At 44.0% G+C, this 12,390-nt stretch overlaps 1 protein-coding gene across 1 annotated transcript in view; it reads left to right on the forward strand.

The window, feature by feature from the left end:
- The window catches only part of ptgfrnb (prostaglandin F2 receptor inhibitor b), a 52,793-nt gene that overhangs the window by 16,144 nt on the left and 24,259 nt on the right, over positions 1 to 12,390 (forward strand). Inside the window, exons 6-10 of the mRNA XM_083938096.1 lie at positions 10,166 to 10,312; positions 10,411 to 10,571; positions 10,847 to 10,967; positions 11,557 to 11,776; positions 11,871 to 12,058. Coding sequence (XP_083794222.1) covers positions 10,166 to 10,312; positions 10,411 to 10,571; positions 10,847 to 10,967; positions 11,557 to 11,776; positions 11,871 to 12,058 — 837 coding nt within the window. The remainder of the gene's footprint in view (positions 1 to 10,165; positions 10,313 to 10,410; positions 10,572 to 10,846; positions 10,968 to 11,556; positions 11,777 to 11,870; positions 12,059 to 12,390) is intronic.

The raw sequence follows: 12,390 nt of genomic DNA on the forward strand, positions 1-12,390 counted from the left end.
AGCTTGGAAGTTGATCTGCTGGATGTGTAATTAGATGTATAGTTAGCTTCTTTCTTTCTGAATAAACCCCATTATAATGTGGCCCGGGAAAGGGAAGTTTGGGGTCCCCTGCTAGAGCTGCTGCCCCCGCGACCCGACCCCGGAAAAGCGGCTGAAGATGAGATGCGATGAGGAAGCTCCTTCGTTCACACCTTTGTTCACTCTGATTTAAACTCTTAAGAAGGACGTTCCAGTCAGGCTTGAAGGAACATTACCAGTAACTGGTGTCATGCGTGTTTCCATTTTTAAATACTTTTACAGAAATGCTCCTCGCTTATAGATCATGTAAATGCCACAACTTCTGCTTTGTGTCTCTGGTGCTGTTACTTCCCCATTACTGACGGAAACAGTCGCCGTGGTGATAGTGATGGAGAGACGGGCAGATTGGAGGAGTGATGGAGCAGAGAGCCAGCTGCTGTTATGTCGTAGCAGTTGAACTTTTCAATTCCCAATGAAATGAGATGGACTTTAATGAATAAATGAACACTTGTTACATAATCATTCTTAGTTCAGCTACAGTGCTATATTTAACGCTTTTGGGAATTCCCAGGAAGCGTTCGGGCAGATTGACTGGCTAAAAGTTTTATACGTGTCATTTTATTTTAGGAAAGTAACAATTACTCTTCATTTGGGTCGAGCTGTGTTAAGCTCCGTAGAGAATGAGACTTCTGTTGAGGATATTTACGGAGTCCAGTTTGCTCAGCTCAGTTCGAAAACACATCAAAGTACTTTTTTCTCCTTAAAGAGTTTGGAATGAACGGATGATACGGACGCCAAAAGGAGATGAGTCAGTACTAAGTATTTGTTAGCATCTCATGTAGATCCCTGCACATTCAACCTGCCGTCTTCTCTCCTCTTTCAGTCATTCATTTGTTTATTCATTCATTCATCTTCAACCGCTTGTCCCTGTCGGGGTCCCGCTGGAGCTGATCCCAGCTGACAGTGAGGCGGGGTCCACCCTGGACAGGACGCCAGTCTATCACAGGGCACATAGAGACAAACAGAGACAGACAACCATTCACACCTACGGGCAGTTTTAGAGTCATCAATGAACCGAACACCTGCACGTCTTTGGACTGTGGGAGGAAGCTGGAGAACGGGAGAACATGCAAACTCCACACAGAAAGGCCCGAGCCGGGATGCAAACCTGGAAACTTCTCGCTGTGAGGCGACAGTGCTAACCACTCCACCGCCATGTAGCCCCTTCATGGACTTCTTTCCATTTATTTGCCGTCAATAACAATATTCCTATTTTTAAGTTGCATGTCTTGTGCCTGGAAACCTTTTGAACCGGCACGTGACACCAAAACTCTTCACTGAACACAGACGAAGACAATTAAAGCAAGCACTCAGCACCACACCCATTAAATAGTGAGGGAACCCCAAATCACTAAACAAAGAAAATTAATTAAATTGTATTTAAATGCCTTAAACTCAAGTACATTAACATTTGGGAGATTAAAACTGAATGAGATGTGATTGCCGGACCTCTTGACAGACGCTGTTATCACACCATACATCTCGTTAGTGTGTTTTTGTGGCTTCGCTGTCACTTCCTCTCTCAGACGTTTCCCATATTTGTTTTTGCTGTGACTTCCCTGCCAATGACTTCCTCTCCATTCACTATTTAAAAGGAACATTTCAACACGGAAATCTAACTTTAGGTTCAAGGTTGTCTTAATTTGTCATATTACAACACAGGGTTGCACAATGGACAGCCCCTTTACAGTACGCACACACACGCACACACACACATAGGGTTTTTCAGATACTGGCTTAAATGCTGGATCAGGTATTTGTGAATATGCAAGTCTATACTCCAAACCCGTTCCATGTAATCTAGCCCGGAGTAAAGTCAACTTTAAAGTACTTTCACCCTGATAACACGTCACTTTACCAGAAATCGACTCTTAAAACAGAAACCTACACAGCGAGCTGCACTGTGCTGCCGCTGGCAACTACTGTTTTCTTAACACGATGCAGTGACTTTAAAGTTGCCAGTAAAATTAGAAAGCTTCTTCTTCGTCTTTTGTTAACATTCAGCACCGTAGCGTACATGGGACTCTTGGGAGGCGTAGTTGTTGTATTACACACCCACAGTAAAGATGTTCTGGTGTGGATTCAGAATGAGAAACGTTGAGAATTACTTTACTCCACTACATCGTAACACCGCAAATAATGTTTCTGTGTATGTTTGATGCTATATTAATGTTCTGAATGTCGAGTACAGCTGATTTAACCATGACCTCATCCCGTGGCTGACATGTTTTTAGCCAGAATGAGTCATTCCCAGTACGGTAGAGAGTGTGTTTTCTTGTCTCAGTGCTGTAAAGAAGCCTTCGTCCTGTACTGTATGTCAACTGGAGCCTTGAGTTAAGATAACAACCATCTGGTAGATACACAGAAGATTCCTGAAGCCTTGAGGACGCATGTTACATTTAGATATATCAACCTCACACACACACACACGCACGCACACAGTTGGTTAGTGTGAAGGCACAGCTGACCTATCAATGAGCCTGATCCAGAACATTTAGTCAATCTCCGCCGTATGTGTGTGTGTGCGTGCGTTTACATGTATGACGGTGTGCACGTTATCTGCTTACTTGTGTGTGTGACAGGCATTTTTCAAGTGTGTGATGGTGAAACTAGGTTTTTTTCTCCAGAGAAATGCACACATGCATGCTTCAAACACTGTCTTTATCTGTGTGTGCGTGTGTGTGTGTGCGCGCCCCACATACTGAGGGTATGAGGCTGTTTTCACTGGTGGAACTCCTACATTTTAGCCTGGGGACATACATTCCTTCACACTGCGCCTGCACACACACACACACACACACACACACACACACACACACACACACACACACACACACCATGAGAGCAACATTTCTAATTGACTACAACTCATATATTTCCTCCTCATTCCTCTCTAAGTGTGAGCTTAAACTGTGTGTGTCTTAAGTGTGTGTTGTCGACCAGTCAGTTCCTATTCTATTGATGTGTGGCCTTGAGGTTGCCCACTCTTCCCATAATGCTTTGCTGGAAGCACAAAAAGAGTTGGAGAACTTGTTTGGGAGCTCCCCACGGCAGACACACACACACACACACACACACAGTTAAAAGGGGCTGTAATTCCTCTCACCCTTGGCTACACTTCCCCCGTGAGTGTGTGTGTGTTGTTGTGTCAGCTGGGATTGGAGCCACTTCACTCAAAAAAAGGCCTGCTTGTGTTTCATGTGAGCTCATATGTCTTCGTTTTCATAGCTTATCTGAATATTTATGAATATATACAGTATATATGAGAACGTCTGTGTATTTTAATTTTGTATAGACCTGGCTTTTTACTCATGTTCCTTAGTATCCATGGCGGATTATTACTCTTCTAGTGGCTTCTTTCCTCTGTCCCAGTCATCCTTTGAGTTTGCATATATACTTTATGTTATATAACTATATAATATATAATACTGTATACATCCACAACAGTGATGTTCACATTTAGCTCATTAAAAGCAAGTAAAAGTTACTACAAGCGTCAATCATATTTAAATTATTTAGAGCAGCAGAATTTGAGGAGGATCTCTTATTTATGTGCTTTTATCCATCATTTCTATTGGTTATGGCAATTTTATAACGTTATAGTATAGTGATTGCTGTAGGAATACGTCAACATCATGACTAAAGAAAAGACACAAACATGATCAGACACAAGGTTTATTCACGTTATCCAAACCACCTTTTTTGGGGTGAAACCCAAAGTGAGTGCAAATGAAATGTTGCAAACAAATGTGTCTTGTGTCTGACTTTTTTAACGATGTAACCGTGTCTCTAGATCTCAACAATTACCTTGGTTTGTACTTGGTTATTATAACTGATGGGAATAATGGAAAGCACCATATAAATAACTCCCAAGAAGTTGGAATAAAGTTGAATTATCCTTTATATCAGAGGGAATTCACCACAGCATCTGTAGCTGCAGGGTTGTGATAGCGTTTAGTCATTTTGTGTCTCATATAGCGATTCCTTTAGTTATTATAGATGAATTTTCAACCTTTTTACACTGTTTTAGAGTATTTTTTAACGTGGATTGAACAAGGAAATGATGCCAAACGTTGGTCCATGAGATGGTGGCAAAGCCCCGTTTTTTCCAGGTCTCAATGTTGGGGAAAAAGAGTACAGAGGAGACAGGTGGCTGCTTTTTTCTAGTATAGTCTAGCAGTTTGCTTTCAATTAGCCACCAACAATCAGCCACTAGATGTGTGAGGCAGAGGCGATTGATCCCAGGCCCGACTGGAGGAGCAGCTCAGTGTGTCCCAACACTCCTCTCAGCCTCAATTTCAATCATTCATTTAATTCTCCATATTTAGCAGCGAGGCCGTGATCTCAGATAAACACTGGAACATGTCTGTGACCACGGCGTCACTTAACTCTGAGCAGTGAGTAGAAACTCAGGTTCCTCTGCAGCCCGGTGGGCCTCACGCTACGACGCGACGAGGAATTCAGTGATGTGAGCGGACCGCTGCGTTTAGCTGCCCCCCCCCCCCCCCCCCCCGCTGGGTGAGGTCAAACCCCCACTCGTTCTGGAAAAAGTTCCAGTGTGACTGATGGGAGACCCCGGGACCTCGGTGTAGACACCCTGTAGGGACTGTCTCTCCCAGCTGACCCGAGAGGAGCTCGAGGAAATAGTGGGAGGGGAAGGACATAAAAGAATGTGTATGAGTTTAACCAACACTGCTTCACTTCACAGCTGCTCTCATCAATGTTTACCTCCAACAGTGGATCAGCTGTTTAAAGTCAGTCGTAGTGACAAACCCACCGAGGAATATTACCCAACCCTTCAGCCCTCTGCGTTTTAAGATTGTTGCAACGTTTCAAAGATCTGCATAAAGCGGCTTTTACCACACTCCATTCATTCTGCAGCGCGTGCAGGGATTACAGTATGTTTATGAAATCTGCGAGCCTCGCCAGATGTTCTGACGGTTGGTGTGGGCGTGCCCCTTCAGGTACCTGCGGGAAGATGAAATACAATCCAGGAATTCCAGTTCGAGGAACAGATCCACGAGTTTGAAGGCTCAGCGTGTCAAAACACTGCGCCGCGGTTTATTATGTTGCGAGTCAGGCGTTTTTCTACAGCTCTGGATCGTTTTCATGGCTTTTTATTTTTTCTCTTTCTAGATAATTTCAAGGGAAACAGTGAGATTAGTTCATTCCTGGTGCAAAGTAATCTACAAGGACTCTGCGGCCGTGTTTGTTCCATAGACTGAATTAAATATGAACATAGTTTCTGTAACCTCACCAATAGGCTTCTGAATATCAGATGTGAGGCGCCATGTGGGGGTGGCTCGGGCCGTCATCACTTGGCGTCCGCAAGAGTGTGGACGGAGCTGAATTAAGCCTCAAGTCTTTGCTCGCCATCTATGATTGCACCCAGCTGTCACTCAAAGCAGGCAGCCCTTATTTATGCAGAACCTTAAACCTTAATATAATGTAGGCAGGTGGTTTGTGTTGTGAAAAGGGAAATGAGCTAAAGAGACCAACACCATTCGTCGCACCAGGCTGTTTCTGCTGTAAAGTTGGCTTTCACTCCGCCTGTAGCTTTAGGCAGAAGGAGTCGGCCATAAATCTGAAGGGTGGCAGTTCGGTTCCCACCTCCTGCCCACATGTTGAGGTCCTTGAGCAAAACTCTGAATCCCAAATCGCTCCCGATGTGTGTTTCTGCAAGTTGTTTGCAACAAAAGCATCTGTCGAATATAACGCGGCCTAACGATTCTCGGGCTTGCTAACTTTAATTCATACAGGATTGAATGATGAAAAGCACTTAGCCCCTTTTCCCCCTGAGGACACAGTTTAAGATGCTTCCTGCAGCTCTCCAGCAGTTTCCTAAACTCTATCCTTCAGTGAAATATAAAGCAGCTAAATTATTGAGGCTGTGCATCGCCAGAGGCTGTATGAAGCTGCAGTCTGTGGTTTTATGATTTCAAGCATCTATACTGTTCGCTGTTGGAGAGCTCCCACTTCCGTTCTAGAGTGCCGTTTGTCGGAGTGGAGCAAACGTTGCCATGATTTTCACACTTTCTCATCTATTATTTGAGGATTATTTATTATTTAGCCTTTACATATATCATGCAGTCGAACATGACAATATTCATTTTTAATTTTTGAACATCTGCATAGCATGATGATACGTGTAAAGTGGTGAATATTTATTTGATGTCGGATGTGTAGAAATGTCCGTCTCTGTCTAGTAATGCGTTATTTGGAAGCCTGGTATGGGTCGTGGCAGACGACTGTAATCTACCTGCACCCACAATTATCTGTGATGTAAAACGTACGTCTGTTGTCAGCCAGGACTTCCCCTCCGTCCTGGGAGACACAGAGTGATGACAGAAAGACAGAACGGCTCCAGTGGCTCATTCGTATCTGGTTCTCCGCTCACACACACACACGCCTGCACGCTTGCACGCCTGCACACGCCAGTGAAACCAGAGTCTTGCATGCCTTTTGGTTGTTTTGGCAGAATACTGCATTTCTCCTGTTCCTGGAAAGAGCCAACTGTGCCATGGTTGGGAGCTCAACTCCCTGCCTAGCTCAGTGGCACGGTCACTGCCAAGGTTAGCGGTTCTCTTATTCAAATCCTCTATTTTAAAATGGGCAAAAATAACAATGCATGAGAAAAAAATGCATTTTTTTTTTGTTGCTCCAACTGGATTGGATTCACATAAAGTGGTCATGTCTGTCAAAGGGGAGACTCGTGTGTATCCATATAACCCATTTTCATTCAGCGTTATTTAACACCTGACAAGCTAGCATGACATGTTTGGCCCAGTGTCATACGATACCAAATTACCTATATATGCACTATAGCCTTATAACCCCATTGGGAGGCCCAAGCTTAATATTCCCTTAGAACCACCATTGCTAGATGAGATATGACCCATATTGACAACCTTTTGTATGATGATGGACAGAATATCTTTTGGTTTTTGGCTGTTGTTTAAACAACTCAAGTCACTGAAAACTCACCGCGGGCTCTGTGAACTTCTGAGGACATGTTTGACTATTTGCGTTTGACATTTTAATCGTTTATTAATTTTGAAAATAATCGTCGCATTAAATCAACTCTGAGAATGAAACGGTAGTCACCCTTTCACCGTCTGAACTGAACAGTCAGCGTGTTTGCTAATGATTTGCTCTGTGAGTAGCAGCAAAGTAATGAATGAGATCTCATTCAGTCCCCATTAAATTCACTGCAGCCAACAAAGAGCCTCTAACCGAGAGCAGCTTCTTAAAATGAACACATGCAGCGTGATGCAGATGAAAGCAGTTTGTTATGTTATTGACATTGACCTATTTTTACTTACTCTGCCTCCCCGAGCCACACACTAATAGAGCCTTCTCTTCTCTTTTAAAGCCTGTTTTTACACAATCCCTGCTCTGCTAAACTCCACGCAAGTTGCAGAATGGCCGGGAGAGCAGCTCAAGCTACGAGTCAGACTCAGTTGCGAGGACATGACATGATGTCGGCAGCATCACTGACTCTTGAACGCGCGGTTCGGCGGTTTCCTTTTTTACAGACACTGCAGGGTGTCGAGTGGTCGTTTGGTACTACAGGGCTTATAGTGCACTTCAATATATGATGGATTGTTATTTCATTGCACTCAGTCCAGGTCTTCATTTGGATTTGTCCGTACAGGAACTTCCTTTATTTTCTACATTTGTGGCTAAATTTAAAGCCTTCAGGACACACACACGTCTGCTAGAGAAGGTTATCTCTTTATCTCGCCAGTTTAGGCCAAAAGTAAGTCCGCTGTAATGCAGGAAACTCTTTAACAATGGCGGTAGGATTTCAATGCAAGAGGCAATCATTATAACCGCTTTAATCCTGGTTAAACATTGTGGTTCTGCAACAATTATAATAAATATTGATGAATCTATCAGTTATTTTGTCCATTTATCCCAATCTATAAAGCTGCGACTGACCCAGTGGGGATTTATTCTGTGTGACATTACTTTCAAAGGTGCAAAGGCTTTTTGAATTTATTCAGTTATAGATTAGGATATTTATACAGCAACTGTTCCTACTCGAAGTGTGACTTAAATAATGGATTTGTTTTCAAATGAATAACCAATAAAACAGCTGATTTGTATCTGCGGCAACTGGTACTCAAATTGTTCATCTGCTTTACTACTTGGAATAACAAAACAAATACCAGCTGCTGAAAGATATGGTGGATTCACCTTTTTTAAACAACCCTAAAATCATCCCGCAAGTTCAGAATAAATCACTGACTTCTGGTTCACTTCTGTCGAGCACTGCAGCCGAGTGTCTTTAGTCATTTTTAGTCTTTATAACACAAGATGTTATTCCTGTTGAGGTGTTTCTATGTCCTCAAAGTGTCTTAAAATGTCTCTAATTGCAATATGTTGTTTGGGCACGATTACAGCATTAATGTTCAAAGTTTTAGACATTTTAGGAAGTCACATCTTCTTATTGAGTCCAATTTAATTCAATTTAAAGCTAAATTGTCAGATTTAGTACTGGATCTTTGGACAAAATATTGCTGTAAATACATTTGTGCCATTATCAGTTTTAACTAAATATATGTGTAAGTATTGGCTTTCAAACCTGACATCTGAGAGATCCAGTATTCTGTACTACACTGGTGCTGTACAGATCCAGAGCTCCTGAACTGGTCACCAGTTTCTCTGCTCAATGAGGCACGTTTCAGTGTGACGGAGAGGCGTGTGTCTAACTGGCAGAGAAACTTCACACATTTTCATCCATCAAAGAGTGTGTGTGCGTGCGTGTGTGTGTGCTGCACAGCAGATGGAGACGGTGCATGAGTCAGTGGGTGAATATGACGTCACACATAACGCAAAATCTCCCTCCTTTGCCAAACACACTCTTACGTGCCTTACATGTGCTTGTATTTATAGTGTCTCTGCTGTGTGTGTGTGTGTGTGTGTGTGTGTGTGTTTCGTATTCACTGAGGCGTAAAGGTGCAATCTGGATGTCTGACTGAGAGGACCTGCCTCACCACCTACACACACACACACACACACACACACACACTGTTAACACCATGATGCACGCCTCACCTCACTCAGTAAACATTGTTATTTCGGGTCTATTTCTGTTGTCTGGCTCTCTCACTTCTCTCTATTTAAGGACCAAACTGCAAAAGAAAAAACACTGGATTCACTTTGCATTTGTCTGGAGATTCTGGGATGTTGTAAAATGACAAAACCTGGCAACGACTGATGAAAGAAATGCCCCGCTGCGATGGGAATCATTTCTCTCGAGGCAGCACAGTACTGCAACTCAACGTATGGTATTATTAGGTTTCAGTTGTTGTTGAATCACCAGGGTGCTGCTTCTTCCCTTGAAACTAGTATTAATATCATCAGTGACACAGACTACAGGAATGATTAAATGTAAGGATGTGCTACTCTGCCAACAGGGTCTTACAGTTCAGTATGTGTGAGGGGAACCGGTGACTGTACCTTAAACTAGTTGTTTGGTATTTTAAGAGCTGAATATCCTGCTTTTCATCAGCAGTTGTTGTGTTTAACAAAGGTTTTTGGGTTGGGCTTTTGGTACATTCTTTAGGTCTTTTGCGTTTAGAGGTGTGTTTGCTGGTAAGTGTCTCAGGGTGTCTCATTCAGCCAAGGTGGTTGCTTGTCCCGCGTCATTTCCCAATGAAGCCCAAATTGTGGCGAGTTGTAAACCCAGCATCAGAATGTAGCTGCGTCTGTAAGGGCTTGAACGGATCTTATTCCCTTGAAAAAGGTGTTTTCAGTTAATCTGGTTGATAGGACCTCTTCTCAGGACTGTGTGGTCTACTGTGATTGATTGACGTCTTCCCGAGTCTCCTGTTAGCTTTGTTTCACCTGTTAAGGCGGGATGAAGTACACCTGTATCATTCTTAGTGGTAGACGGACATTTATGACCTCATAAATGCCCATCAAATTCTCATCAAAGCCCCGCCCACTTTCAACCCAAGCACAGGTCTAATCAGAATAACCAAATAAAAAAAAAACCTGTGTGGGTGTTCAGGGGCTTTAATGCTTATGTTGAAATATTATGAACTACATAATAAGTTTATCTTTTGCTTTCTCTCCACAGAACCAAGCTTCACGGTGAACCTTGAAGCCGTCGTGAACCCCCAGATGACGGCTGAACCCACAGAGCTGGCATGTCGTGTCACTAACATCACCCATTTACCCCTGGGAGGCCGACTGGGTGTCAGCTGGGTGCACACCACACTCCCTGGTACTTTTTAAAAAACTCTTTAAAGCGTTTTTCAACAGAAATAACTTATGATACATGTTGGACACGTCCTTTATTGTTTTCTGCCCAATCACCTGCAGGTATAGGGGATGACCCTCAATCCTCACACCCCATTGGCTCCCTGGACGGTCGTGGCAACCTGTTGCCGGGGCCGATGTATTCTGAACGGCTCAAGAGCGGCGTGATGACTCTGACCAGAGTCCAGCCCGACACATTCAAACTGCGATTCCTCCGCACTCAGGTGAACATAATAGGTGCTTCTCATCGTGCTCACTTAGGATTCCCCTCGTCCTCTCTCCTCTCTCCTCCCGTGATCCGGAAATCTCCTCTCCCCCCCGACACACACACTCCGCCATCAAGGAAGATCTTCCAATATCCTAAGTGCACCCTGAGGAGACGAGGAGAGCGGAGACTTCTGGAACATGTCCCCAGACTAAGACACATTAGTTGAGCTCTTATTGTAACTGAAAGCTAACACAGTAATGTTGATAACTGACTCACTTCCTCTGTCTGTAGGACATCGACATGGGCCAGTATGTCTGCGTTGTGTCCGCTTGGAGTGTTAACAGCCAGGGTGACATGGTGCATACCGCCGAGTACGAGAGCTCGCAGCTGGCCGTGCGATGGGACACCAAGCGTAAGGGAACTTTATTTATCTGCCCTCATCTGTTGTGTTGGTGCATTGAAATTCTTTTCTTTCTTTCTTTTGTACATTCCCCTAAAAAATAAAGACTTTAAATTAAACTTGTTGACTTTAAAAGCAATGGGGAAATCAATCACTAAATGACATACTTCTGGGAAGATTTCAATCAAACTGAACCTTAACTCACGATTCATGATTAAGAAAACTCCTCATACACACTGCCAGCCAGTCACCAAAGCCCCGCTGTAAGATTTTATGAATAAGCTCTAGTGTCTGCTTGTCATATACAGACTTCAGTAAAATCCTCCAACGTAACAACAGACCTCTTGTCTCAGCCTCTCACATTCACAACACACACACTTGCTCTCTATTTCAGTCCCACTTGCTGAGCTTGGTGCCCTCAATTTAGCTAATTAAGCTATGATGTAATGTCTCTGCGTGTGTGTGTGTGAGCCTGCTTTGGATCAGAATGTGTGTATCACTTCCTGTCGGCCGCTGTCGGGGATTTCCCCCTCAGACGCTTTGATGCGCTCAAAGATGTCCCTCTTAAAGTTGATTGATTGACCGATGGTTTTCTTTTCAGGTCCCACTCTGAATGTCGTGGCTAAACGCACCCGTGAAGCCTCAGTGGGCGGGGCTACCTTTGAGATGAGCTGCACCGTGGTCACTGAGAATCTCGGGGAGGCCGGTTACTCAGTGCTCATCCAATCACAGGACAGCCTGGAGGGCACCGTGAGAACCATCATGACTCTCAGCCCTGATAACGTCCTGCAGCACGGAGGAGCCACAGACCCCAACAGGAGGTCTGTTTATACATGAACACGTAGGAACTGTTCTGGAGTCCGCATATTATTTTAAAAGGTACATTTATCTCTGTCTCTCTCTTGGTCCACTCAGAGACAGTCTGGTTCTGACAAAGTCCGGTCCGGCAGAGTTTCGGTTTCGCCTGGCAGGCGTCCAGTTGTCTGACAGAGGTTTCTACTGGTGCGACATCACCGCGTGGACGAAGCAGCAGCCGGGACAAGCTTGGACCAGAGCCACCAGCGCAGAGTCCAACAAAGTCAAGATCGACTTTCAAGAAAACGGTAGGTCCAGTTTGTGTCCACCTGTCCGCACAGCTTTCACTGAGTTTCAAAAGTATTTTCGTACACAATGTTTTCCAAAACAGTGACACACAAGTTTTTAGTGAATGGGAAAGATGTTATTTTCAGAAGTGCACTGAAACCTAACAGCATCATAAAAATGATCCAGGAGGCCCCGGTGTTTGTGTGAAGAGGAACATTGAGTTTACCCTGAAGAGTAAACTTTCACATGTGGATCTAGAGTGGAAAAACACTTAGACCGACCCCCTTTACCTCTCTGTGGAGCACACATTGACTCCACTGTGCTTTCGTTGTCTGACCCCTTGCCTGTTTCT

Source organism: Echiichthys vipera, assembly GCF_963691815.1.
Source record: "Echiichthys vipera genome assembly, chromosome: 23".
In the NCBI taxonomy this organism is placed as follows: Eukaryota; Metazoa; Chordata; class Actinopteri; order Perciformes; family Trachinidae; genus Echiichthys; species Echiichthys vipera.